At 31.7% G+C, this 27,200-nt stretch overlaps 4 protein-coding genes across 6 annotated transcripts; 3 read left to right on the forward strand and 1 right to left on the reverse strand.

The window, feature by feature from the left end:
- Positions 1-535: 535 nt before the first annotated feature.
- On the reverse strand, positions 536-1,633 carry LOC114942597 (uncharacterized). The gene is made up of 3 exons (XM_029317988.2): positions 1,157-1,633; positions 781-861; positions 536-704 (listed from the first exon to the last, which is right to left on the reverse strand). The coding sequence occupies exons 1-3, from the start codon at positions 1,309-1,311 to the stop codon at positions 599-601; spliced, it is 342 nt and encodes a 113-aa protein (XP_029173821.1). The 5' UTR covers positions 1,312-1,633; the 3' UTR covers positions 536-598.
- LOC114942595 (protein THEM6) lies at positions 1,116-9,510 on the forward strand. Its single transcript, XM_029317987.2, has 5 exons — positions 1,116-1,486; positions 3,004-3,443; positions 5,377-5,591; positions 7,437-7,622; positions 8,014-9,510. Exons 2-5 carry the CDS (start codon positions 3,287-3,289, stop codon positions 8,122-8,124), a joined length of 669 nt encoding a protein of 222 aa, XP_029173820.2. The 5' UTR covers positions 1,116-1,486; positions 3,004-3,286; the 3' UTR covers positions 8,125-9,510.
- A 699-nt stretch (positions 9,511-10,209) lies between these two features.
- Positions 10,210-12,749, forward strand: LOC114942593 (protein THEM6). Its single transcript, XM_029317985.2, has 3 exons — positions 10,210-10,503; positions 11,867-12,081; positions 12,339-12,749. The coding sequence occupies exons 1-3, from the start codon at positions 10,359-10,361 to the stop codon at positions 12,573-12,575; spliced, it is 597 nt and encodes a 198-aa protein (XP_029173818.1). The 5' UTR covers positions 10,210-10,358; the 3' UTR covers positions 12,576-12,749.
- Positions 12,750-13,028: 279 nt separating this feature from the next.
- On the forward strand, positions 13,029-27,186 carry Tsp5D (Tetraspanin 5D). 3 transcript variants are annotated; one of them, XM_029317984.2, is made up of 5 exons: positions 13,029-13,587; positions 20,473-20,584; positions 23,297-23,488; positions 23,995-24,177; positions 25,567-27,186. In XM_029317984.2, exons 2-5 carry the CDS (start codon positions 20,507-20,509, stop codon positions 25,900-25,902), a joined length of 789 nt encoding a protein of 262 aa, XP_029173817.1. In that variant the 5' UTR covers positions 13,029-13,587; positions 20,473-20,506; the 3' UTR covers positions 25,903-27,186. The 3 variants fall into 3 exon arrangements, with proteins under 3 accessions (XP_029173817.1, XP_029173815.1, XP_029173816.1); XM_029317982.2 differs by having other exon boundaries at positions 13,031-13,576; XM_029317983.2 differs by lacking the exon at positions 13,029-13,587 and adding an exon at positions 17,333-20,160.
- The last annotated feature ends 14 nt before the right edge of the window (positions 27,187-27,200 follow it).

The following is a 27,200-nucleotide window of genomic DNA, read 5'->3' on the forward strand; positions in this document are numbered from 1 at the left end:
ATTATAGTTAATTAATGTTTTTACTGTCCTTAATTAATCATCACGAGAGGGAGGTCTGCGCACAAGAAAGAAGAAGATGCAAAAAGGCGACAGATCGTTCAATGAGAATCCTCGCGTGGTGCGCGTGACTTTTTTTTCGCTTTGATTTCGCGACAAATTCGTACCAGCGTCGCGTTTCAAAACGCGTTTTCCATAAAACATCAGTATGAAAGCGCTTCCTCGACACGAGGGCCGAAATGTTCTTCCCTCATCGTAGTGTTAGTGTCCGTCCTGTGCATGCTCAGCCTTCAAACGGCTGTTAATCATACCGCAATATTCTCGTATAAGTACGCGGCAATTATGTGTTCGCAGACGTTGGCCAACGCGTCTCTTGTCACGAGAAATATATATATGATTCATAGAAATATGTGAAATTCTTATTAAACAATGTCAAGTTCTCCGCGATCAGACACGTAATAACAATGCATTATTAATAACGCAGGCGCATGATAAATAGATTCTGTTTTTTTTTAAGTATTTTTATTAATGACTGGCGTTAATTGCTCTTACAAAGCAAGATCCACAAAGGAAATAGATATTTAATTTTTTACATTTTCCATTACACATGTGTATTTCGATATATGTATAGGCATTGTTCAGCTTTACACACCTTATTTCGGCACGCACGCTCCTTATCTTTTTGCCGCATTACATCGTATTTACATCTATGAAAGAATGTAAACATTACTTCCCTCAGTAAATACCGAGCGATTCTGCTAAGTCTCGCATTATCGATATTACCTGGTAATAATCTTGTTATGCCGAACTCTTTTTCCAACATTATCTATTTTAAGTGGCATGACATTAATATTGACAAGACCTCTGCTAAAAGAAATCCGGTAATTTATTGAGACTAATATTTTTAGCAAGCAAATTATATTTAATATTATTATATATAATAATTTGTATTTAATTATTTATATAGTATATATACTTTTTATCATTAATATTTTTTGATAATTGACATTTTATTAATTGTTTAAAATTATTTAAAAGTTCATCGATTAATTACATTAAGATATATCAGCTATTTATTTATATATCAACTTTTATAATTATTTTCTAATTATATATAGCTTTTAATTGGCTTCTCGTACTGCTCGCCTTCGTTCCGTACCGGATCAATTCTCTCACGTTGGAACTCACAGGAGCGGATGACGTCAAAGTTCTATGAGCTCTAAACCTCCCACCAAGAGTCCGACTTCCTAGTTGGATGTCCTCGGCGCAGATGCGGTTTTCGGGAAGGGGCATCACGGCGTTCGCCGAGGACATCGATCAGCAGTACGCGAGATGTCATCGATAGGATAGGATCGCCACCGGATGTATTCTGATGGATGTCACTCCGCATACTTATCGGAGCTTCGGTGCCGGCATCCGTTTTCGAAAGATCTTGCCAAAAGAACATTAAACACTCCCTGTCAAATCTACAGAATTCTTTAGAAATATCGTAAGTATTGACCTAAGAAAAAAATCGGAAGTGACACATTCCATATAGATGTGTATATGTGTGGCGTGTGTGTATTATATAAAAGATGAACTTCGTGAGTAGACGCTAAATTTTCGGCAAGAAAATAACACAATAGGCCCAGAACGTGTCGCGCCTGATAATACGATGGTAAATACGAAATTATTGGTAAATACGAAAGTAGGCTTCAATGTAACATAAAATTATTCGTCTTGTCTGTTTCATCTTGTCCGATTTTTATTAATTTTTTAAAAATTAGTTTGTTGCACGAGATAATTGACGCTGATTGTGCTCGAGCCGATTTTCATCCCCTGTTTGAACAGAGTAAATTGAACTTTGCACTCGTGATACTTCGCGTAAGATGTGTTTTATTTTGTCTGATTTTTATTAATTTCTTTAAATTAATTTATTGCACAAGATTAACAGTGATTATACTTGAGCCAATTTTCATCCCCTATTTGAATAGGGTGAATCCAACTTTTTATTTGCAATACATTGCGTAAGATTTTGTAATAAATTTGGGACAAATATCTTAACACGACAAAAATAATAAAATCTTCAAAATTTGTTATTATGTTATTTATTTATTATAATATTTATTATATGTCTGTGTAATTAATAAAAAAGCGATTAAAATAATTAAAGCAAAAATATATATGTCAGCGTATCTTATTCTTATAATTTTTATCATCCTTCTCTCGATTTTATTATTATTATACTTATTTAATTCTTATCATCCTTCTTTTTTATTCTTCAACATAAAATTAACATGTATCGAAAATTCGATTAATTCGAGCACAGTTTGGCTGCATTTTGTTTTGACGTGAACCGCATGAGAGATCGCTGACAATCAGCTGTCAAGTTAGCAGAATCGATTAACGTCGGTGATTCAACCTGTAAGTTCACTATATATTTTTAAAACGTGTTATTTTTACACTGATAGATTTTTATTTGGCGAACGAGACGATCCTTAAGGAAATCAGTCTTCGAGGAAGAGATTCGATATATTGTATATTAATACGTTTATATGTACTGGGCATTCAAGGTTCAGATCAGACCCTGCTCTTGCATGATAAATATGTATAGAAACGCGTCGCGTACAAAGTAATGGTGATTTGAAAAGACAAGCAATAGTGTGCAAATATATTCGTCATTGGCAAAGTCATGTTTTTTCTATGGGAGAATCGACAGTATATTCAAATATATTCAATAGGAAGTTTCACACACTGCAATTCTTAAGATTAATATCGCTATTTCGAACAATGCTTCTATTCTCAAACAATATCATTTCCATCTTTGAAAATTTTTCGCGACTGTAATATACTTTTTATTCCACATACGCTTCCGTATAAATTTAACAATAATTTTTTTCAAACTCTCCTACACAAATGAAAGATGCAAATAATCCATATCGTTAAATTTCAGTTTCAAGTTCTCACTTTCCCGACTCTCTCCGCCAGGCAAGCAAGAGAGCCTCTAATTTTAATTTCCCTCGACAGATTCAGCAGAATGACATTAGCGAGCGTCTTAAGATGAAGCCGCGTCGAGGTTGCTGCAACTCGTCCGGAGTCTTATTTCGACATGGTCTGCGAGCGCAGTCTGCGTTTTTATTGACTAAACGAGAAACGCTAGCGAACGCCAGCCGCCGCTCGGACAAATCGATAAACCGGCGCGAGCTATTGCGGCGGTGTCGAGATTTTCCAAAGTCTAACAACCCCTCGGTGTAGGAGAAAGCGTCGACTTATACTCCTGATTTTCAATTCGGAGCGACGACCGATCAGGATGATGACTTGCTGGGTCCTCGTTGGCGTCTTCGCTGCCGTAGTACTCATTTACAGTCTCATTGAACTGCATTATTTCCTGCGGATATGCCTGACCGTCTTCCTCGCACGTTACTGCAAAAAAAGAGTGCACATTCTCGACGAAACCGTAGTTTACGGTATGTAAATCTTCTAGAAATACATATGTTAATACATTTTTTATAAAATACTTAGAATTGAATAGGAATGCTAGATTATTGCTGAAAATGATACTAATTATAATTTAATTTTATTTAATATAAACGCGAAAATATACATAATGAATGTCATATATAAGATAATTAATTCAATTTTAATTTTCATACATTAGTTATAATTTATATTTGAAAAAAAGATATAAATCGAATATACAATATCGATATAAATACATGTCATTACATTTTTTATAAAATGCTTAGAATTCATTGCTGAAAATGATACTAAATACAATTTAGTTTTGTTTAATACGAACGCGAAGGTATACATAATAAATGTCATATAAGATAATCAATTCAATTTCAGTTTTATATTATATTTGAAAAAAATATATATCAAATATCGATATAAGAGATTGTAAGAATTAAAAAAATTGTAACATTTAATTAATGCCATGGGGATATAAGAAAATATTTTAATATTATATTTTTTAACCGTTCCATATATATATATATATATATATATATATATATATATATATGTGTGTGTGTGTGTGTGTATGAAATCATGAAAAAATATAATATAAAAATATGTTTTCATACCCCTATGACATTACATTAAATGTTACAGTTTTCAAGAATATATTTAAAAAATTTTTAATATCAATTCTCTTTAATAAGAGAATCTTCTAATATATCGATATTGTATATATCTGTTTTATATTTTTTCAAAATAAGTTACAATCAAAATGTGAAAACTGAAATTGAATTAATGGTATATATGAAATTACCTTCTTCACGTTTTAATAATAATTATTTCAACACAACGATTTAATTAATAATGCCTACGTAAAAATCAAATATGTAAATGAAAATATATATATATATATATATATATATATATATATATATATATACAATTTTTCTCATAATTATAATAATTTATTTATTTATAACATATCTCTCAATTGTGTGTGAGAATATAATTATACATTACATAACGGGAGCATTAGAGATATGTTACGTATGTTGAGTTTATCGTTACGATAGTTTAAGAATCCTTACAATTTGCTCAGTTATATATTTACGTGTGTTTTAACCTTGATTTACCACGTACGGAATCAGTTAATCAATAGAATCGTTTGCCTACCTGCAGACTGATATTAATTATATGTTACAGTGAGCTTAAATAGTGCAACGTTTGCACGTTTTTATAAAAAGAAGGCATGTTCGGAATTGTACTGTGACTAATACACGTTCGTTTCATGCAAATAACTAATAACCTTTGATTCTGCTTCTACATTGCTTATGTTATTTTTTGTAGAAAAACTTGTGCGTAATAATATTCTAGCGAATATTGCGGACATGTCAATTAACGATTTGCTATTATACAAAGGCTCAATCAGTTCCGCATCTTTAATTCTTTTAACTTCGTTGAAAAGTTAAAATCAACGATGTATCAAAGTATTATATATTGCATCATATGACATGTAATAATTTTCGGTTTCGATTAATTGTACAAAAATAATTTGATAACTATAGTAGTCAAAATTTGATAACTAGTAGTCACTTAACTAGTCAAAGTATATAAAGAGTGTGTCAGAAGATTGGGTTTTGTATTTTTAAATTATGAAACACATTTCTTATATTTTATTATTATTATTATTATTATATATTTTCAAGCTCAAAAAGCACCGAATTTTTTAAATGATAATTTTATTGCGTTTTATGAACATTGATTTATTCATTATGCATATTAATCTGATAAATCTACGTGAGACGTCATAACGCGACATTTTAATCACTTTAATTGACGCGAAAGCATCTACGTTTAAAATCGAAATTATGTAATTAATAAGGAATTGCGTATTTCATTTTGCGATTATAGAATTTGTATAATGTATTTTGACTTTCACAGGTATCTGCACCACGACGGATGTGGACGCCCTTTTATATCACATGAACAACGCGAGATATCTTCGCGAACTCGATTTTGCGAGAGTCGATTTCTATGAGAGGACAGATCTTTATCGAGAGGTTTGTTCTCAAGGATCCGGCGTAGTACAAGGAGCTACTACTATACGATACAGACGCTTTATTAAGCCGCTAATGATTTTTAAAATAACGTCTAAGGTAATTTAGGAAAATTCCGTATGAATACGTGCTTTGGAAACATTTTTAAAAGTTTATAGAAAATCGGCGTTTATCAGCTAAAAAAGAGGTCAAAGAGATGAATTAATTAATTGCGCAAACAACAATTAATAATTAATAATTATCCATTTTTTAAAAAAATTATATAAGGTCAATTATTTGAAAATATTCTCTTTTTTTATGATGCCGATTATCGATTAGTTAGCTTAATATGCATGTACATTATTTTATATGATTTCTCATTGAGCGAATCATCATTTTAATATCATCAATCATAATTTTGCATCTTGAATATTGAAAGAGTAAATAGTGAAGTCAATTTTATTTTTATTTTTATTACATGTTTGCTATATGTTGATATGTTTATTTGATTGATACCATAGCGAGTTTAATAATATGATTTTTGAGTAAGAACAAAAATGTAATATACTTTTCTCGAATTTGTAATAATATGTTAAAAATCTATCATTATGGAGATATTTTTACAGTTTTTTAAATGTGTGTGCAGCAGCTAAATTTACAGCGTGTTCTTCCCTTTGTCAATGGAATATTAAATCTAAAGAAGGCTAAAAATATAGTATTAAAATAGTGCTTTAAAAAATTAAGATTTAAATGAAATTTAAATAAAATCGATATTATAATTGATAACAAGCAGTTAAAAATCAAATAAACTTTATTAGAGGATTTCAAAGAAATTTTGTTGGATTTCAAAAAAATGTTACTCAGAAATTTATTTTAGAATATCTTTTTCTTATATTTAATAAAAAACTTATTTGAAGAGTGTAACTTATAAATTAATAACTGTTATAATTAATCTTTTAATATTTCAATATAAAAATATAATAACAATAAAACAACTGAAATACATGAAAGATGGATGCAAAGAATGTGTAGTATAATTTAAAAAATAATCATCTAATTATTTAATATTTAACACAGTATGTGCTACAATAGTCATACAAAATAGGTAAACAACTAATCCTCTTAGCATTTTTACCATTTATAATTCTAGGTAAATACTGTTGATTGCAATGCATTACGCGATTAGATGACGCAAAATCTCAAAACTCATGTAATTGGCCTTATGAAAACGTTCTTAATAACATAGTCTCATATCATTTTTTTCAATCATCAAGAAATACAATTTGACTAATTGTAAGCAAAGAGCGCAATAACGCAAATAACGAACCAATTATTTTAAAGGATAAAAAAGATTAATTTTATTTTCAAGGGCAAAAATCAAAGAGAGTCATTAACAAAAGTTTATTATATACAAAATAATATTATTTTACAAAAACACACTTTTAGGAAATGAATTCAGATTATGCGTTTCGCCTGTATGTCTGTACGTATTTCATAACAATGCATGTGAAAACAATACATACATATTTTTTGTGTATATAATAATAAGATTTTAAAAATATATACTAAAAAAGATCAATAATATATTTGTGACAGAATATCATAAATTGATGGAAGGTAACGTAATGAGAAAATGAACTGAAATAGACGCGTTAACATAATTGTACTTGTTTTTGTGTGCATAGTTACATAAGCATATTATGACAGTAAGAACAATTATTCAAGTATGGAAAACATTCAAATTATCTAATAAAAATATAACAATTCTGTCATTCTGTCTGCCTGTGTGTTTTTTTGTTTTATCAATTATATTACATATATTAAATAGATAAAATGATACAGCGTTTTGTGTTTAACAAATTTTAATATTAGCATCTCGCTAGAAAAAGTAAAATTTTTGACAGCATTTTATACAGTATTTTATACAGTAAAATAATGAAGACTATTGTTTATATATTTTTTCAGATTATTTATTGGGACGATAAAAGTTTTTTTATGGAGCATCGATTTATTACGCCGAGCGATGGTTTCATTAGAGCCATTGCGATTTGCAAACAGAGACTTCTTGATTGTAATGCTGACACTGTTATCGGTGCTTTATTAAATCGTACGGTGAAACAGAAGGGAAATGTCGAAGCAGGTGTGACGCAGGTAGGAATAAATTACAAACGCATTTAAAAAACGCATTCACAAATATAAACGTCATTAAAAAATATAGATATTACTTTTAATAATTTAATTGCTATCAGAAATATTTCTGTATATATATATTAATGTGTATATATATATATTACATGTGAACAACGCGAGATATAAAAAATATTATATATTTTATGTATTAAATTATATATTTATTTATATATTATTATTATATATTATATATATTTATGTTATTATTTTATATTTTAATTATTATCACTTTTCCATAAAGATGGAAAGCATCAGCATTTATTGCGATTGCTCCGATTTTGTTTCAGTATCTGATTATTATTTAATTAAATGGAGTCTAAAAATAAAATTTATGCTATTATGCATATTTTAGGTGCCTTCTATACGGCCGGAAATGCCACCCGAAGTGAGTAGAAGGATAGAGAGCAATGAGATATCCTCGGCAATATTGAGACAGGAGCCAATCCTTACGACGCATTGCTGACAAAAGGATGCAACGACGTCCAGCAATGACGTTGTTGTGACACCGATATACACAACTACGACTGTGTAATAAAAATATCGGAATGCGATATGTACTCTTGATCTCGAATCTTTAATCATCAGACATTCTGGCGAGATTCCTGGATGAATTAATTATAATTTATGGCTGTTCTTGCAACTTGAACGTTTAATTATTTATGACATGGTGAAAACTTAGCGCGTTAAAAAGTTTTCAAAGTAAACGATAAAAGTGATCTACAATGAGACCTAATTTATGGAACCTATGCCCTAATATCCGCTCATTAATGCGGAATGAAGAATAGTCGTCAGTTAATACAATATAATTGCGCAAAAAGCGATTGGTCTCTTTCTAATGTTCTATTAAAATATGGATTAGACAAATTAAAAAAATAATTTAGCAAAATTTTGAAAAGAAATTTTTCAAACAAAAATGCAAATACATTGTGTTATTGTTGTATATTATAATTATATAATATTTTATTTACATGAAAATAAAAAAATATGATGTAAAATATTAAATTAAAATATTAAAGAGTTCAAATTTGGCATAGATTAGGAAAATTAAATTGTATGTATAATATTTTTGCATCAAGTGATAAAATAATATCTCAAAATCAAAATGGATTTTTTGTGTCATTATTTATATTAATTTAACATTTAAAAAATTGTGAATATATTTTATTATATTATAAAATATATACAGCATATATAAAAACATGTAGAATATTCAATGCGCTACTAGCGATAACACTGATAAGATATACATATGTATATATGTGTATACGTATGTATATATTGTATATGTGTAGAATATATTAATACAGAGTGTTCAGTAATAATCAACTTCTCATGTGCAAGTAGAACGAATTACATCAAACAGGAAAGTCTTCTATGTTTTTCGACCTTCGCAATAATTAATGAGAAATTAATTAAAAATCGATCAATCCGCTCAAATACGAGAGGCATAAGAAGAGGCATAAGAAGAGACATTGCAATGTCGCATAACTGCGTAGATTGGTCGATCTTTCTTCATTAATTTCTCATTAATTATTGCGAAGATCGTAAAATCGGTAGAGGATTATCTTATTCCGTTTAACCCGTTTTACCTGCAGATGTGATGATTGGACACATTGTATGTATTTTACACTATTGGTTACACATTAACGCTTCTGAAATTTTCGGTATGTAGTCGCCTCGATGCAAAACGTATACCTATATATACGGCAGGGAAGTAATAAAGTATTAAATTATTTACCATGTAACAATGGATGCCTGCGTACTTATATAGTATATATTAGGTGCCTTCACATATATATATTATATATATATATTGAAAAATATATATACATAAATCTATTAGATTAAACGCATTGTTTCGTAACTTCAACCTTCTTACATTGTAATATTTCAGTTATTTCCCTCCTTTTATTTATACACATACCGATGATATAGTTTAATGCCTAATCGGATATGCGAAATATATGAGCATAATTAAATGACATCCGTGTTTTAGTAAGGTCACTGATTTAATAAGAACGTTAATTACTGAGTCTCGCACGTTCCTACATTCAAACTTTCACCATGTCTTCTATCAAATGTTCGATAGGAATTGATAAAATTTAGTAAAAGTACTAAAAAATCTCGTTTTTAATATAGCAATCTGTTCGATTTTAATTTATTTCAGAAATCTGACAATCAGATTTTAGTTATTCCTATTTAGGTAGTTATAAAATTGTTTTTATACTTATCAATAAATCTAAACAGAATTATATTTTCCAAATATTTATATAAAAGTATGATGTGTGCGTGTAAATTTTTGTTCAAAAAAAAATCAGAGAGATTTAATTAACAAAAAATGAAGACAGTACTTATTACACAGTGACTAATATCTTTTTTTTAGTTCTCTCTTTTACTAATAAATTCGTGATATATAAGTGCGTTACATAAATATTTGTAATATTTTGTAAAATATTTTGTTGGTAAATTTCCGATATTTACAATGCTTAGACACGCTTATTCGTGACGGAATATAGAAGCATCTTTTTGTAGTCACGCTACCTGAACCGGTTCTCCCGTATATTTGAGACCGCAACATATCGGAGTGTTACTCACGGTCAGTTCTCTGCCGACCGTGAGAAGGCGCGCATCTCAAGTCTTCGTGTTATCGAGTTGTTGTTCAGATATCAAGAAAGACGCCAGTATAAGAAGCTAATTATGCTGTGTTTCTGCAGCGTGGCGACAATCGCCATTCTTTACATTTTATTCGATGTGAACTACTTCTTGAGAATTATCGGCACCGTCATGTGGGGTAGACTCTTCGAGAAGAAGAAAAAACTCTTTGACAAGACAACAATTTATGGTAAATTCTCGTATTTTCACTATAATGTCAATTGCATTGAAATACATCGAATTAATCACAGAAAAAACAGTATCCTTGAGAGAATGCAAATATGCCTTGATTCAAGTATATTTTATCCTTATAATAGCACCAAATATAAATAATTTTGGATAAAGGATAATTTATCCTTAAAACAAAGTGCAAAATATTCTTGGTTGAAGCTGAAATTTACTTATAAATATTGCAAGGACAAGTGACAAGTGTGCATCGGATATAAGCGGTACTTTCAAATAAATATAATAATTCTTAGTTCAAATGTGACTAAGTTTGTTTTTACCATATACGATTTTTAAAACAAGAATATATCTTAAGGATAAAATATACTTTACACAAACTTATTTATTATTAAGACAAATGAAAATTTGTGATTACAAAGAGCATTCTATGCTTAAATCAATCAAATAGCGTTCAAGAATAAAAATATACTTGAATCAAGGATTCCTTTTTCTCTGTGATGAATTGTTTAATATTCCGTTATATAACCTATTGTATATATGCTTGATTATTCCAAAAGATATTTCAAGAACATAAGATTGAGATAAGAAGCAAGGTAATGGAATTAATTATTACATTTATTGAATCAATTAAAAAAAATATTGTGTGAGAAGAGTGAAAAAGTTTTCTAAAATATTTATCGTAAGCATTTGACGCGCAAATTAGAAAATAAAACATATTATTAGTTTTTATTCAATATAACGGAGACGTGTAAAATTATATTATCTATCTTCTGTTACTATACTTGCATCAAAATCAAAGTTCACAAATAATAATTAAGAAAAGCAAGCCACAGTAAAGATATATTATAGGTAATAAAGAATTATATATAATGTACATCTTTTTTTATTCGTAATCTTGCATGCGCGTCAATATATTCATAATTTATTATTATTATTCAAATAAATGCACGTATTTATGACACCACATTTTTACATTGCGAACGTTTCTTAAATGTGACAGAGTGTGACAGGTCAGCAAATAACTGTACTTACGTGATGCGTCGACATATTTCTTGTATCTCTAGAATCTATGTATCTTTCACAAACATATATACACATTCCTACAGAAAGATTTATAATAATTAAATATACAAAATGTACTTTAGTAAAATTTACTGTGACAAATTTATTCCTTAATATGAATTTTTTATTTGATAATTGATGATTTGATTAATTTATTTAAGCAAATTATAATTTAGAGGCAAATATAAATCATACAATTTAAATTTTCATAAGACTTGAACAATTGATGATTGAAATAATTTTGTGTAAAAATTCAGATGACGTAGTAATAATATAGCTGACACAGCGATTTTTATATTTTTCAGGTATCTGTACCACGCAGGATGTCGACCTGGTTTTGAAACACATGAATAATGCAAGGTATCTGCGCGAGTTGGATTTTGCGCGTTTTCATTTTTATGATAGATCGGGAATTTATGCAGCAATTGTAAAAAGAAATGGTAGTGCAGTTCAAGGTGCATCCACCATACGATATCGCCGTGCGGTTCCTATGTTTATGCCATACAAGATTACAACAAAGGTTACGATCAATACTTTTTTTGCATTGTCTTAGCTTTCTCTATTTATAATTAATAATTATATCTTTCTTATATAATTAATAATTATATCTTTTTTATATAATTACTAATTATATCTTATATAATTAAATTTAATTATATCTTATATACATAAATTAATTATACCAATTATTATAATTTATATAATTAAATCGTTTACACAATATTTATTATAAATTAACTATTTTAAATATTTGGAATATCATTTCTATTTTTACAGCTCATTTACTGGGAAGATAAGCACTTTTACGTAGAGCAACAATTTATCAGTCTCACGGATAATTTTGTTCGTGCTGCTGTATTAAGTAGACAAACTGTAACCGGATTGAAAGTGCCAGTATCGGATGTAATTGCCGACATCGAGCCGGAAACACGTAGACCAGAGCCCACCAAAGAACTTCAACTATGGCTGGAATCTATGGAAGAGTCATCTAAAAATCTGAGAAAAGATGAATGAGAAAAGATATATAGTTTAAATAATTTTCACAATATATTGTTTATTTTCTTGTTAGAAAGCTTTTGTATTTCGGTTTGTTCTTCGGTTCTTGTTACGTTGTTAAATATATATAGTCTTATAAAATGTATCTGGTATATTGTATCATCTTAAATAGATTATCTTTTTATATTGTGATATATGTAACACTGTTTTTTTAAGTTGATTTAAAATATTATTAGAAATATTAGAAATTGTAACACTCTAATTTTTATGTTTTATAAACTTTTGAGATATTATTTAGACTAAAGTTACAAATAATTTAAATTAAAATATATTAGATTCATCGTTTCGACAATCTATGCAATTAATGAAGATTTTATTATATAAAATTTCAAAAAATATTTCTTATATGTGTGTACAATTTTTATATATTTACATCTTATGTACTATTATACGTAATTAATTTTTACACAATTACAGAGATTTAAATAGTAATGAATGCAAATAATTTATTTTGCATTCGAACAAAGTTTACGCATTTATCATGACACTGATAAAATTTTATTGGCTCACACAATTGCTGCAATATTCAAAACAGAACTTATCATACAATTTTTTATTCGAAATAATATTATCTTGCCGATACGAGTCGACAAAATTTTATATACTCGTTATCAAACACTTTTGCGCATCGCCTTAATCGATTTTGTATCTGTAATTAACGCGTTACGGATATTATAATTTTTTTTTATATCGTTCTGGTTATCTCGCAAAGCTGGCTTCGATACAACCGTCAGATGGCGAGCCTGGTACTGGTTTGAAATAAACGGAGAATGGATGTTTCTGCGAGCTGGCGTATCGCGCGCGCAGTCGATCCGTGAACTCGAAAGCTGCCGCGAAGCAAAAGCGAGATCCGACCTTCGTTTGCGCTTTCCGTGAACTTTTGTGAGCTATTCGCTGACGAAGAGCTCGCGACAGCTCTCTGAGAAGAATAATACGGATGATCCTCCTCCAACCCACCTGTGAGTGATCAGTGAGCTATTTTGTTATTGCTTGTTTTTTTTGCGAAAAGTCTGTTTTTCATATTTAAGTGTCTCCGTTTTTTCCTTATTTATCTCGCTTCTTAAACGCGCAACTTTTGCAAATTTTATTTAGAAAAGAGTTACATTTGTCATAAGTCGTGTATCGCAAAAGTTGATCTCATACATTTTTATGGGAAACATTTAAATATGAAAGACTGATTCTATGTAAGTGAATCTACAATTATGTTAGGATGACTGAATTGAATACAATGTTGAAAAAAATTTAATTGTCATTAAAATTTGCCGATAAAAGCACGCGATATAAATAGAGAAAATATCAGAAATTTTCAAAAAACTATTTGTGATAATTAGTATTAAAAAATCTTTTATTATTGAAATAATGACGGACTTCTTGCTCGCGCATTTGTATATATATGGCATGTATGACAAACAAATTCATGAAAAAAAAAATAATTTATATTATTTTTTTCATGAATTTGCTTATGTCATACATGCCATATATATACAAATGCGCGAGCAAAACAAGTTCGTGTAATATAAAACTTACTTAAGAAAATGCGAATGCGATTCACTTGTATGTTTCGTCCTGAATTATTAAACGTTTTGCAAATTCAGCATGTGAAACTCGCGTATTTTTACAAATACAACCTGGAATACAGTCGGTGTTATATATATTTGTGAATGCAGTTAATGATAACTGCACGTGCGTAAATGCACGCGCGAATAAAATTACGAGATAAAATTACATCACAAGAAAACATATAGATCAGACATTATTTATCCATCGTTATTGTTCGCATCGATTATATATCGGCACGATTTCTTATAGATAAATGTTAGTGAAAGTTGTTGGAAAGAGTTGGATGTGCACTCTTTTTTCTTTTTTTAATAAAAAGAGAGAGATAAAAAATTTCTAATTTTTTAAATAAAAATACATATACAGAATATAATAAAATCGCTAATTAATTTTAATCAATTTTGGGTCAATTTTTTAATTACTTTTTGCTTCAAAAATAAAAAGCGTTTGACAAACTAAGTCTCAAGAAAATGAATAAATTATACAATTGTATTTATTAATTTAAAAAGAATTTTTTACATTTCTTTTAATTTTTTCTTATTAAAAATATATAATATTAAAAATTAAAGAAAGATATGTGCAATGAGAATGATGACTTTTCCGTAAGATTTTGGGTTTTAATAATGTATTGATAATTCAATACAGATGTAACATTCTCTATATCTCATAAAAAGTGACATTTCTAAATTTGAAATATAATTTATTTGTAAAATATTAATTGAAAAACTCGAATTCGAAATGTCTCTCCCTCGCATCACTTTATCGCGTCAAAGAATAATCATCGCATCATACTGCACAGATTAATACTGTCGCGTGTATCTCATGGTCTCATCAGCCTCGACGAGATGATTTAGACCTCGACGGAAAGGATTAATATGTTTTCAACGAATTGTCGCGGCCTAGCGATTGCGATTATTACGCGAATTTACTGACGTATGCGCTCCTTTGTACTCCGTTTAATGTGCGTAATTACAAATTAGACAATTTGTCTAATCGAGCGACGCTACTAAGGAGCACAAACATCCGAGATCTCTGTCTCATTCTCTCGAAATAATAAGGAGAAAGTTTTACTGCTCCATGATTTTCTCACGATTTTTAAAAATCGGGAACGATTGCCATTGTAAAATTTTTTAAGCAAAATTGCATGCACTTTCCTGAAATCGAAATCGAAATCGAAGAGCGCGTTGATAATTCGCGTTTCTGTTATCCTAAATGCCAGGAAATCGATCGTGCGAACAGCTCCCTCGTCGATTTCTCTTCCCATGCACCAACATTTAACAGAACAATGAATCAGTGCTTTCCTCGGTGAATATATATACTCTCCTAATGATTTACTTTCTCTGCTAAATTCGTGAGAAACTACACATTTCAAGTTTAAGTAGCAATGAATAGAAATTATTTCAATTACTTTATAATCCGACCCACTTGCTCTTTCAAATACATTCAAAATTGTTATAAAGTAATTTAAATATCAATACAAAATTTTGAATTCAATTTTCGAAAATAGAATTTAGAATTAAGCGAATGCAATCAGAATTTTTTCAGGATGTGTCTACATAAAATAAAATTTAATTATTTTTATCATATATTTTGGAAAGGATTTAAATACAATAATATATATCTCTAGTAAAGTAAAAATGTTTAAAAATATTTTATTTTTTATATATAAAATAAATTTTATATGGATATGAAAAATAGCATAATTAAAATTATATTTTTTGTAGCTTTCTCTCATTAATATTTTTTTAATGAAGAATATATATGTATATTCTAGTCTGTATTTCATATAGCAGAAATTGCGTGATGTATCTAAAAGAATGTTATTTTCAAGAAAGAGTTGACAAACGCAAACACACACTTTAGGAACGAGGCAGGAATTACAATGATGGATTTATCTATTGAAAGAAAAAAATTTCTTAATGCGGTGTTTAAGAAACCGATCACGTACACGTGGGAAGGATCAAGAGGGATTAAACTGTGTGGCTGGATTCGTGTAGCTGTCTTTAAGATGAAGGATACGCATGTCTTGACACATCGTCCTACGATTAGCGACTAATTTATGATACGTAATGTTTTGTAGTTATTCTTATATAACTGTGATTTTTTTATTCCTCGACACCTGACCGCGTCAGGAAATTATAGATCGTCGTAACAAGTATAATAGGATGTCTCTATTACGAGTATGTGAGCTCTCATCGGCAAACTAGTTATGTATATTCTCCTAATGCGACATAATTATAGCTTTTCTAGCTCACGTTCTCGATCATGTAAGTGCCATAAATGATTTATGCAATCACTTCGCATGGAGTAACTAATGACTCCTGTAAATCTTTATATTTAACACACATCATTTTCATTTTTATAAAAATATATAAAATATATAAATAATCCAAATATATAAAAAATATATAAATAATGAAAAGTGCTCTGTTCTTGGTTCTATCGATCAATTTTACAGCAAATTTTCCAAGGAAATAAAGAATGGGGAATAAAAAGCTGTCAGTGAGAACGAATCTCTCATTACAGTATATTATGAAAATAATATAATACTTTTGCGACACATACATATATATGCGATCGCGCCGGAAGATTGATAATGAGACACGCGAGCTCCTTTCCTCGATTACATCACGTGGGAAGTTGAGTGCGTAGGACGACGTTAATGCGATGGCACGTGAAAAAAAGAGAAAGAGAACCGGGCCGCGTTAACTTTTACATTTAGGCATCGTCCACACGCATTTTACACAACGACGACGACGACGACGACGACGACGACGACGGAGTGACGAGCAGAGGGAAGATCATAGATGACCACAAATTGTCCGCAATTGGCAGGAAGTCGAGGCAGGGGGACCGTTTGTGCGCCCCTTTGCACTCTCCTCGGTGCACATTATTTTCACGCAGCCTTCCATTTCGTCCGTCAGAAATTGATCTCAGTGCCGATATTAATTTCACACGATCACATGTTCAATGTTACCAAATATTCTTTAATTATGCCTCAATTAGAATTTCAAAGATTATAATTATTAAATCGTAATAAGTCAAGGCTCTTATTAAATTCTAATAAATTTGATAAAAGGCTGTTAAGAGCAGTAAATATAAAAATTCAAATTATGTTAGAAAGTAAAGTCATATATAAAAATAATATTTTTTAATCTAATGTCTACTAATGAATTACAATAAAAGGTGACAAAAAAGAATTAAACATAAGTACTCTTTAAATACAAATATAAAGCGAACGTTTATTTATTTATAATAATCCTTTTTCTTTCAATTTTTCTTTGCACATGAATCATTTTTATACAAAAAGTAGACAATTTTTTAGCTCTTTATTCTTGCGGGTAATATTTAATAATAATGCTATGAAATGTGTTACAACATGACAGAAGGGTTGTAATGCGTTTTACAGATACCATCTTCCACTTTATCCGCGTCAGAAATTGATCTCGGTGACAATATTAAATCTTCACGACACACGTTCAATATTATCAAATAATCTTGAAGCGTATTGAAATAATTAATCTTTGGAATACAATTATAATTTTTGTCCTTCAAACTTCTTAGTGCGCAATTTTTAAAAAAATAAAAAGTAAAAAAAAGAAATGTTCCAGCTCTTTATTCTCGCGAGCTTTAACAATAATGGCATAAAATGTGTTGTAACACAACAGGAAAGCTTGCGGTGTGTGTCTTGCAGATATTGGAATTTCTATAACAGCTATAGTCGGGATAAAAATAAGAGCATATCTCAAGGTCTATAAATATAGCTTACTTTGAAACGCCGCACAGAGAGAATAGGGTGGCTTTCTTCCTTCCGCACCTTCTGCCACTCTACCGTAGTACGTTGTAAATGTCACAGAGATTATACTTGACGCATGCGAAGCGATCGACCGTGAAATAAAAAAGCCGCGATCTCGCGCAGCAAGGTAAATTCTACGAGCGCCTTTCACGATTTCGACGAGCATTCATATTTTTTTAAATCAAATTTGCATCCGTTCCAATTCCATTTTTTTATCGTTTTTTTATCCTCCTCTCTCGCTCGAGTTTAATCCTCGCGATGTTCTTATTTAACGGGCGACAAGTGGCACGAATATTACGGATACAGTGGGTGGAGTTCTGCGTGAGAGCGGTACCTCGCTCTTGATAAGGCGAATCAATATTATTCAATTCTGATAACGGCCCTCATTGCGCCAAGTAGGGAGGGAGAACCATTAATCGCGCAATCAGCTGATAACAGATTTTCCGTTAACTCGCGAATGCTCGGTCGAGCCGGTGTCTCGATTCTCGACTAGAGTATTATAATTAAAAAATCTTTTTGTGCCAAGTATGTACGGAGTTTTCAGTGAAAAGACAATGAAACACCTATTTTCGTGTAAATTGCGAGTGTGTGCACGATGATGGTTCTATTTACACTGCTAATGAGGAGGATATTGCATTTTGTTCTTAGATTTATCACCGATCGTTATTTTAATTGTGTACTCTGTCAGGTAAAAATTCATCTAAATGCTTATTTATGGATGAACGCGAAAATTTCATACATAAAATTCCGTATTAATTTATAGGAGATGAGAAGTATATCAGAAAGATCTTGATCAAACAAAAAGATACCCTTTCTCCTATAATCGTAGTTTTCTTGATAATTTGATTCCTTCACCTTGCTCTCTTCGTAAGGGTACGAGAAATTAACAATTCAGTGAAATTACTCGACCCATTAATTATGCTAATTACAATGCATCGCGAGCGACCCGAGCGATAACAATCAGTGGAACGAAAGCGTCATCAACAATGGGAGATTGTAACAGATGATGTTCGCTATACATAGCTGATGTGAATATAATATATATTTATTGTGTGAAAAGTCTTTTATTCAACAATTTTTTTTCATCTCGCAAATTAATCGATCACATAATTAATAAATATTTTTGACGCTTTTTAACATGATCTGAGAAGAATCATTTAATCATCTTCCATACGTGCATAAGATTTGATTAATTTTTCTTATCGTTATATATTGAAAAATTATTATTATAAAAAAATTATATAAAAGTAAGAGCGACATTAACAGAGAATTAACGTAAAAAAATAGATGAGAGGGTGATATTCCGCATCAGAAAAATATATTTAATAATCTTGGAGCAATATTGATAAGGAAAGTCAAATTATAAATCTATAATAATAGATCCAATTGTACTTTTCTAATCCGAGGAAAGCGGCGCATACATATATTTACTGTGAGAAGTATGCTAACTTAATTAAAGCGGCATAAGAATTTCTAGGAAGACGTCCACGCAAAAGTGAAGATTTTAATACACGAGACCTTTCGGCGAACGTTACCTTCACCTTTACAGCTCAACGTTCCCTGTACTACCTCAGCCGGGACGTAAAAGGCTAACAAAGAGTTACACGTCGAGGAGAGAAAGATGAGAGAGCCAGACGCGTCTCTCGGTATCACGAGAAGTGACCTTGAGGATGTCTTTCTTTTTTTCCTCCTCGACGGATCGTCTACATGAAAAGTGACGAGCACCGAAGCTTCCTCGTAGCTGTCACTTCCAATCTGCTCCGATCGCGATCTCTCCGCGATTACGTGTAGGTGAGCGGCTTCAACCGGAGCGGCTGTCCCGTTAGCGGACCTAGAAGGCCCCCTTCGAGAGAAAGACCGGACGGGAGCCAATCGTATCGGTTCGTAGGCCGGACATATCTGAACACGCGGATCCTCATCCGACGAGAACTGTTGCAGTCAGTCAGTCAGCTGGGAGATGATCCTCTGGATCTTTCTCGCCGCCGCGTCGCTGGATTTCTCTCGCTCTTCTCCTTCTCCAAGCTCCATCATTAACTCCCGTTTCTCTCTTTCGTCCGTCTTCTCCTCGCGGTTTTTCCCCTTCCTCTGTTCCTCCTGCGATCTATCCTCCTCGGCTTGCTCCTCGGACGTACTTAGTATTTCCTGGTGATCCGTGATGCGTGCCACGAGACTCTCGCGCTGATGAGCACGGTGGGTTTCTTATCGCGGTAGCAGTAATTATTGTGTATAATAATATATCGTAAGAATATTCGTGGGAAAGATAAGGAAGCCGGGGACTCTTGTCTACGTGCGATATAGAAGGCGAGAGTTGCTGAATATGTGTGTTGATGTAATTAATACTCGTGCATATTCTCTCTGTGAGCGACTTTATAAGACGCGGCAGGTCTAATGTCAATTCGGGAAGTGACGTTTATAATTTCGCGAGTTTCCTTAGAACCGAATGATAACGTATTATCCGCTTTCTGTTTATACAAATGGATCACGCTCTCTACGTTTTTGCAGGAAATAACGCCAGCCCCTTCCGAGTGAAGATTTAATGAAGGATCAAGCCATGGGCCGCACAGGATACACGTGCATCAGGCACGTCTTCTGCTCCCTCAACGTTTTGGTCTGGGTAGGTTTCTTTGTTTTATTATTTTCTCCTAGACAATTTTTATTATTTATTTATATATCATAAATTTAACTTAATTTTTATTATTATTTATTATATATTTATATTATTTTAGTTATATTTCGTAATTATTATTTATTACTATACAATGGATGCTGAATTCTAAATTGCACAAAAATTAAAAAAAAATTGTGACTCTTTTGGATTTACGTGTGATTGAAAAAAATTCCTCATGTTCAATTTAAAAATCGATTAATTTCGAGAGCAGCACTCGAGTTATATTTGAACGTCTCGTGCGGATAAGAGATAAATACGTGTGAGAACGTCTTGAAACGAAGTTGAATGAAATGTTCCGTGTTGGCGCACAATTCGTAAATACATAGACGCAGAGTGCAGGCGCGATTTCAATTGGTCAGAAGTGATACAAATGAAACAATGCGACGAACAACGAACCATACGACTCTAATAAACACGGCCTACGCGGCGGTTTAATTAAATCGACGGTGCTTTTGTATTATTCGCATTCCGCGCCGCGCATTCTCTCTCTCTTGTTCCGTCCCCACTTTTTCATTCTATAATACTTAAAATTGTCTGTCGTCGGCGACGAAAGCCTTAAATAGGGCGTTGAACCGTGTTCTATGAGCTATGAACTTACGGTACTTAAGTCGATGATAAAAGCGCGGTAAACACGGCCTGTACTGAAACTGGTACACGTTTCTCTCATTACGCTCTTAAACGTGTTAAACGCCTGCCACCTGTTTTGTCGCGCGCACTTGATTATACTTGCATACTAATTGCTTTCCATTGTACAAATTCCGCAGACGGTGAAAAATGTACGTTACTCCAAGACGTGGTTATTTAGGAGGAGATGGTGTTAGAAAAATATATTTTAACGTCGTATAGGATTTTTGCAATTATCTAAATAGAATATTTAATGTGATACATATTATTAAGACATATATCTACGAGTGTAAAAAAATTTTGACAGCTTGAAGTAAGAAATGTTAAATGAACATATAGGCTCTATTTTAATTTATTATAGAACTATAAGAGAGATTCAAGTTTTATTAAAATGAAATATTAATTTTAATCAATTAATATATGAGAGATTTTATCTAGTTATAATTTATAAAAAACATATTTAAAAATTTAAGTAAATTATTAATTATTATTATATAAAAAATAAAATAATATGATGAGTAACAAGTGCTCGCAAATGAAAACTTGACGCCTAATTAATAAGATCTATGACATTTTTTATTTCAAATTACCTCTCGAACAAGCTGTCAAAATTGTTTACCCTCGTTGTAGATCACCCCGATAAAATGTTATAACTTTTAAAATAAAAATGATATAGTTTATGAGTAATATATTATATTCTTTCCGCAAAAGTATGCATGCTACACATGCATCATTGACGGTAATTAGAAAGTACGGACGTGCTTTTGTACAATTAGCTATCGGGGTCGCGTAACAGTGCATTAATTTCTTAATTCATGTGCTGTGCGAGTCGCAATTTGTAAATTATGGCAACCCACTGCGAGTCTTTTTCCGCGCATAAATACGCGTATGCGTTACCACGCCGACGTGTTACATGCGTTGTGTTTATGTGCGTGAACACGTCCCCTTCGTTCGCGGCCGCGTTCGATGACGCAAGGTAGGTCGAGCGACGTCGGATGTATTCGCAATTTACGGGACTGACATGAATTAGCTGTAAGGTCAATATTCACCTGGGCTGGTTTGTCGGCTTCCCGTCGGGGACTGAGCTGACGGCTCAGTGGGTTACCCACTGGCTTACCTAGAAATTCTGTACTCTCTCTCGGACGTCTCTCTATTTGCGAGTGATTTAGCAGGTGAACGTTGTACCGTTAAACGTATGTACGATGTCGATCGAATTGTCCTCCTTCATCCTTTTTCTATCGATTAATTATTTGTGCCGTCGTGCAATTTTGCTACTTATTTTCCGTTCACCGCGGACTAAATCCTTTTGGGATAATCGTCGAAATAGTATATAGTTAGTCAATTTCCCTTTCGCGTCGACGAAATATATTACGGTACTTTCTAGCTTACAACTTGCTTTGCATATATTTCCAGAATTTATTTAAATAATAATGTTGCGTAATCGATATGTAACGTCAACTATATGTATTGTCTCAAAGCACAACCGAATAAAAATAACGCGACATTGACCTAGTAAACTCGCGTGTTACGAGTGTTACGTGTGATAAGAGAATCTCCGATACTCTTAATTATAATCTTTTAAGCTCTTTGAGCCCGCACACTGTAAATTAACGTCAGCTGATATTAAAGGGATAGTGCGAGGCTATTAAATATATATATAGAATTATTATTCTTCTAGTTAATTGATAATTAACTGTCTCAAGTAGCAATTAATTAATAATATATTTAAATTAATAAGAATATTTTTTCATGTCTACAATATAATGAAAATTATCTATACATTTTTGTACACAGAATATCTTAAAATTGTTATGTGTGATTGTTTTCGCTGCACATTTCGAATAAATTTTTTTCTTAATAAAAACCGACTTAATAAAGGTAATTAAAAAAACATTCCCTGGTTCCAGAATACTCAGTATTACTATTTACCTGGCGCATATTGTATTCTCAACGAGTTCGGTTGATACGATTGTCAAAAGTCAGACATTGACGACGCCAGGCACAACTCTCTGAAATGCGTAATTTTTTTTACAGTTATGCGCTTGCGGAATTTTGGGTGCGGGCCTTTGGCTGCGGTTGGCTTATTCCGGATATGCGACCTTGGTGCCGCAGTACAGTTTTGCATCAGCGGATTCGATGCTGCTCGCCGCGGGATGCGTCACATTCGTCATCGCCTTCTTCGGATGCTGCGGCGCGTGGTTTCAGTCTAGATGCATGCTGATCACGGTTAGTACAACGTGATGCATTGTAAAGCGCGTGTGTCTCGCAAGTACATATATTATAGTGTCCACGAGAGACTCGGAAGTCGTATGACTGGAGTATCTTTTGTTGCTCCAAGAAAGATCAACAAATTTATGCTATCTGGAATAATTTCATACAGACCGATGCATATTTTTTGGCTTTCTCTAATACATTGTTTTGTAAATTTTCTTCTATTTTCGAAATTAATTTTTTACATTCCTTTCATGCTCGTTAAATTCGTCGTGTAATGTAACGGATCGATAAATTTGTTTGTGTATACGTGACCGTGTATGCATAATGTACAGCAACCTGATTTCATAGGATATGAAGTTAAATGCGTGAAATGTAAATGAAGTAGCTGGATGTTAGATGTAATCAAAGTTAATATCCATAAAACATAAATTTTGTTGTAAAAAATTAAAAAAAAAAATCTCTACTGTCGATTCTCTGTAATTCTGAAAGTGAAAAGTGACGCACCTTTTGATTTTCAGTATTTCAGTCTTGTGATACTCATGTTTCTCGCCGAGTTCATGCTGGGAACTTTGGCGTTCGTGTTCAGGGAACACCTCGCGAGAAGCTTGAAGGAGGAATTATTGTACGGCATTGAGAAGCATTACAATATCACTAGAGAGCCAGGAACTCTCTCCGCCATGTGGGACCACATACATACGGAGGTTGGCATGCTCAATTAAAATTATCATTCATAAAACCAGTAATAGTTAATAGCAGTAACGCAGTATTTTATGTTGCGGATTTCTCAATTTTCCCATTTATATTATTTCCTATTTTTGCACTGCAATGATTTTTTATGGCAGCATCGAATACTTTTTTTTATTGTATTTAAAAAAATTTCCTTTCTATTTTCTTTCAGGCAGAGAAAAATTATTTTGGATACCTGTTTATTAATAGATAAGAGTTTATGTCAAAAATAATTTAATTAAATAAAGTATTATTTAATTAAATATTATATATATATATATATATATATTATAAAATATTTAATTATATATATATTCTAATAACATCATATACACTCCTCAAAATAATTAAGGGATCAAAAAATGGTCCAAAAAGGCAAATTTTAAATAACTGTAACTTTGTTTTGAAAAATGATAATTTAAATTCTAAAAAAGAATTTTAAAGCTTGAAATCTCTACTTTTAAAACGTTATAACTTTTTTCATTTTCTTCAATTCTGATCATTTTTATATACGGAAAACGACAAACATGACGAAATAGAAAATTTTATCCTACTTTAAAGACATGTCGCATATACTAGAAAACTTGAAAAAATTTTTTGACATTTTAACGTTAAGGCCTGAAGTTTTCCCTGTAAAATCATTTTTTTAAATTTAAATTTCGATCTTTCCTTATCAAGTTATCGTAAATTGAAGAAAAAATGTCATTTTCACTTTAATCGTTCATAACTCTGTTAAAAATTATTGTACATCAATTTTAAGAATGGATTCTTAAAGCTGAATCTTTGTTCTATAGTATGATATAGTGACTGAATTTTTTTTAACTCGTGAACTATTTAGAAATAAATGAAAAGAACGAAAAAATTCGTGAGTTTTCTCCCTTTTGTTTAAACTTTGAAAAAAAGTTACGTAAAGTGACTAAAAAAATTTTATTCTAACAATCTTTTAACTACCTCAACATAAAATGTATAAAATGTAAAGTTACATATCATGTCCAAAATTTCCGACATCAGCTTCACTCAAAGAACAAATCCAATTGTACAATCTCCACGTGGTGCGCTTTGAGGCTGATGTCGGCGGTAATTTTAAAAATGTCAAAAAATGTTTTCAAATCTTCTTGTGTCTGCAAAGTGAGAAGAAAATATTCTATTTCGTTATGTTCGTCGTTTTCTGTATATAAAAATATCAGAATTGAAGAAAATGAAAAAAGCTATGACCTTTAGCTATTTAAAGTTTGACTATTTTTTATCCGTGAATTATTTTGAGATATATATATAATAAAATAATTGAAAATTTCTTATTATTAAAATGTAATAATATTTGAAGCGTTACAAAAGGCGTTAGGAATAAACGTAAATGCTTTCAGTTTCACTGCTGCGGAGTACGCGATTACACGGATTGGTTCCAAATCGAGGCTTGGCCCGAGGAGGACCGGGTGCCGGATTCCTGCTGCGTGCAGCGAGAACGATACTGCGGTCGTCTAGATCCGGAGGGTCGCAATAAGGAGCTCTGGTACAAGGAGGGATGCTCGAGCGCGCTGCAGATGTGGCTGGTCACCAGACTCCACGTGGTGGGCACCGTGGGCCTCGTCGTCGCTTTCCTTCAGCTGTTCGGCCAGGTGGCCAGCATGATCCTCTTCTGCACGGTCAGGCACAAGAGGTCCTCCCACACGTATAAGAGCTACGACACTACCAATTCCTAGAATTTCCGATCGATCTTGGACGAGACCACCGTCTGAGATCGATGCAACTTCCTCGCGAGTGTCTGATTCTCGTTCCACGCAGCGGGAACGAATCTTTTCGGAATCGTCGGAATTGATCCTTCTTCGACGACTTTCGCGGAGGATCCCTGCTTTTTGATCCGAATCCGCAGATATTTGTGAAAATAATAAGCGGTAACGAGCTGTAAACGCAAAGATTTGTTGAAAAGAATTCTGAGCAAAAGCATAAAACGAGATTACATTATTAATGATTATATATGTGTTAAACATTACTCTAATTAAATATATTTTACGTACGAGGCACTTTAAGCAAACAAAGACACGTTGAGGTTTTAGCTGACCAAAAAGTTTCCGCTGTGTACCAAAAAATATGATAAGTATTTAATTGATGGTTTTCCTTCTTTTAGCGTGAATAATGATAATGTTTCTTGCAATCTCCGGTGATTAATATCGCGATTTCTCGCTGTCAGATTTTATGTCGATTGATAAATAATTATTTATATTCTTGTAAGCGTAAGCAACAGTATCACATCCGTGGATCCTTTTTAATCAATATTTATAGATAGTAGTATAAGTAATATCTGGCAGCAGGAAAATTAATTTGTATGTGAGAATAATTTATATAGTGACATGAGAGATAAAAAAGCGCGTGTGTGTGTGTGTGTGTGTGTGAGAGAGAGAAAAAAGCGAGCAAGAGAGAAAGAAAAAGAAAAGATCGAATCTATAATCTTGATCATTAAATTACAATTTTCCTATGTAACAAGTTTATTCTGCTTTAATAGTGATGGAGATGATTCTAATCGACATACTCAGTATTCATTCGCGAATAGTAATCACTCTCCACTTTACGATAACTAATTGTACGCCGCATCGATTCTCGACGTTAATAATTTGGGTACAATTAGATAGATAGTAGGTAAATAGTGCATGATTATGTGATTTAGTCTCTCGAGTACTCAATAGAGATTATAGATTATTATCAAAGTATCTTCAATGTCAAAGCATGAATTTATATTAAGATTTTATATTCAATATATACATGCATAAAGAAAATTAAAGTAAAATCTTTCTCATATGTGTACACTGAATCACCGAAGCAAACGGTTGAATATATTAAATATATATATAAATAAAAAAATAATAAAATAAGTGTTGACAGTTATACAATGAAGAATCGAAATGACAAAATGACAAACGACAGTAATGTATTACGAGTGTATCAAATATAAATTATTATTAGCAATAAATAATATATTTATATGATGATATATGATTATTAT

This window comes from Nylanderia fulva, unplaced genomic scaffold, assembly GCF_048542155.1.
Source record: "Nylanderia fulva isolate GAGA-0341 unplaced genomic scaffold, ASM4854215v1 Scaffold12, whole genome shotgun sequence".
Taxonomy (NCBI): Eukaryota; Metazoa; Arthropoda; class Insecta; order Hymenoptera; family Formicidae; genus Nylanderia; species Nylanderia fulva.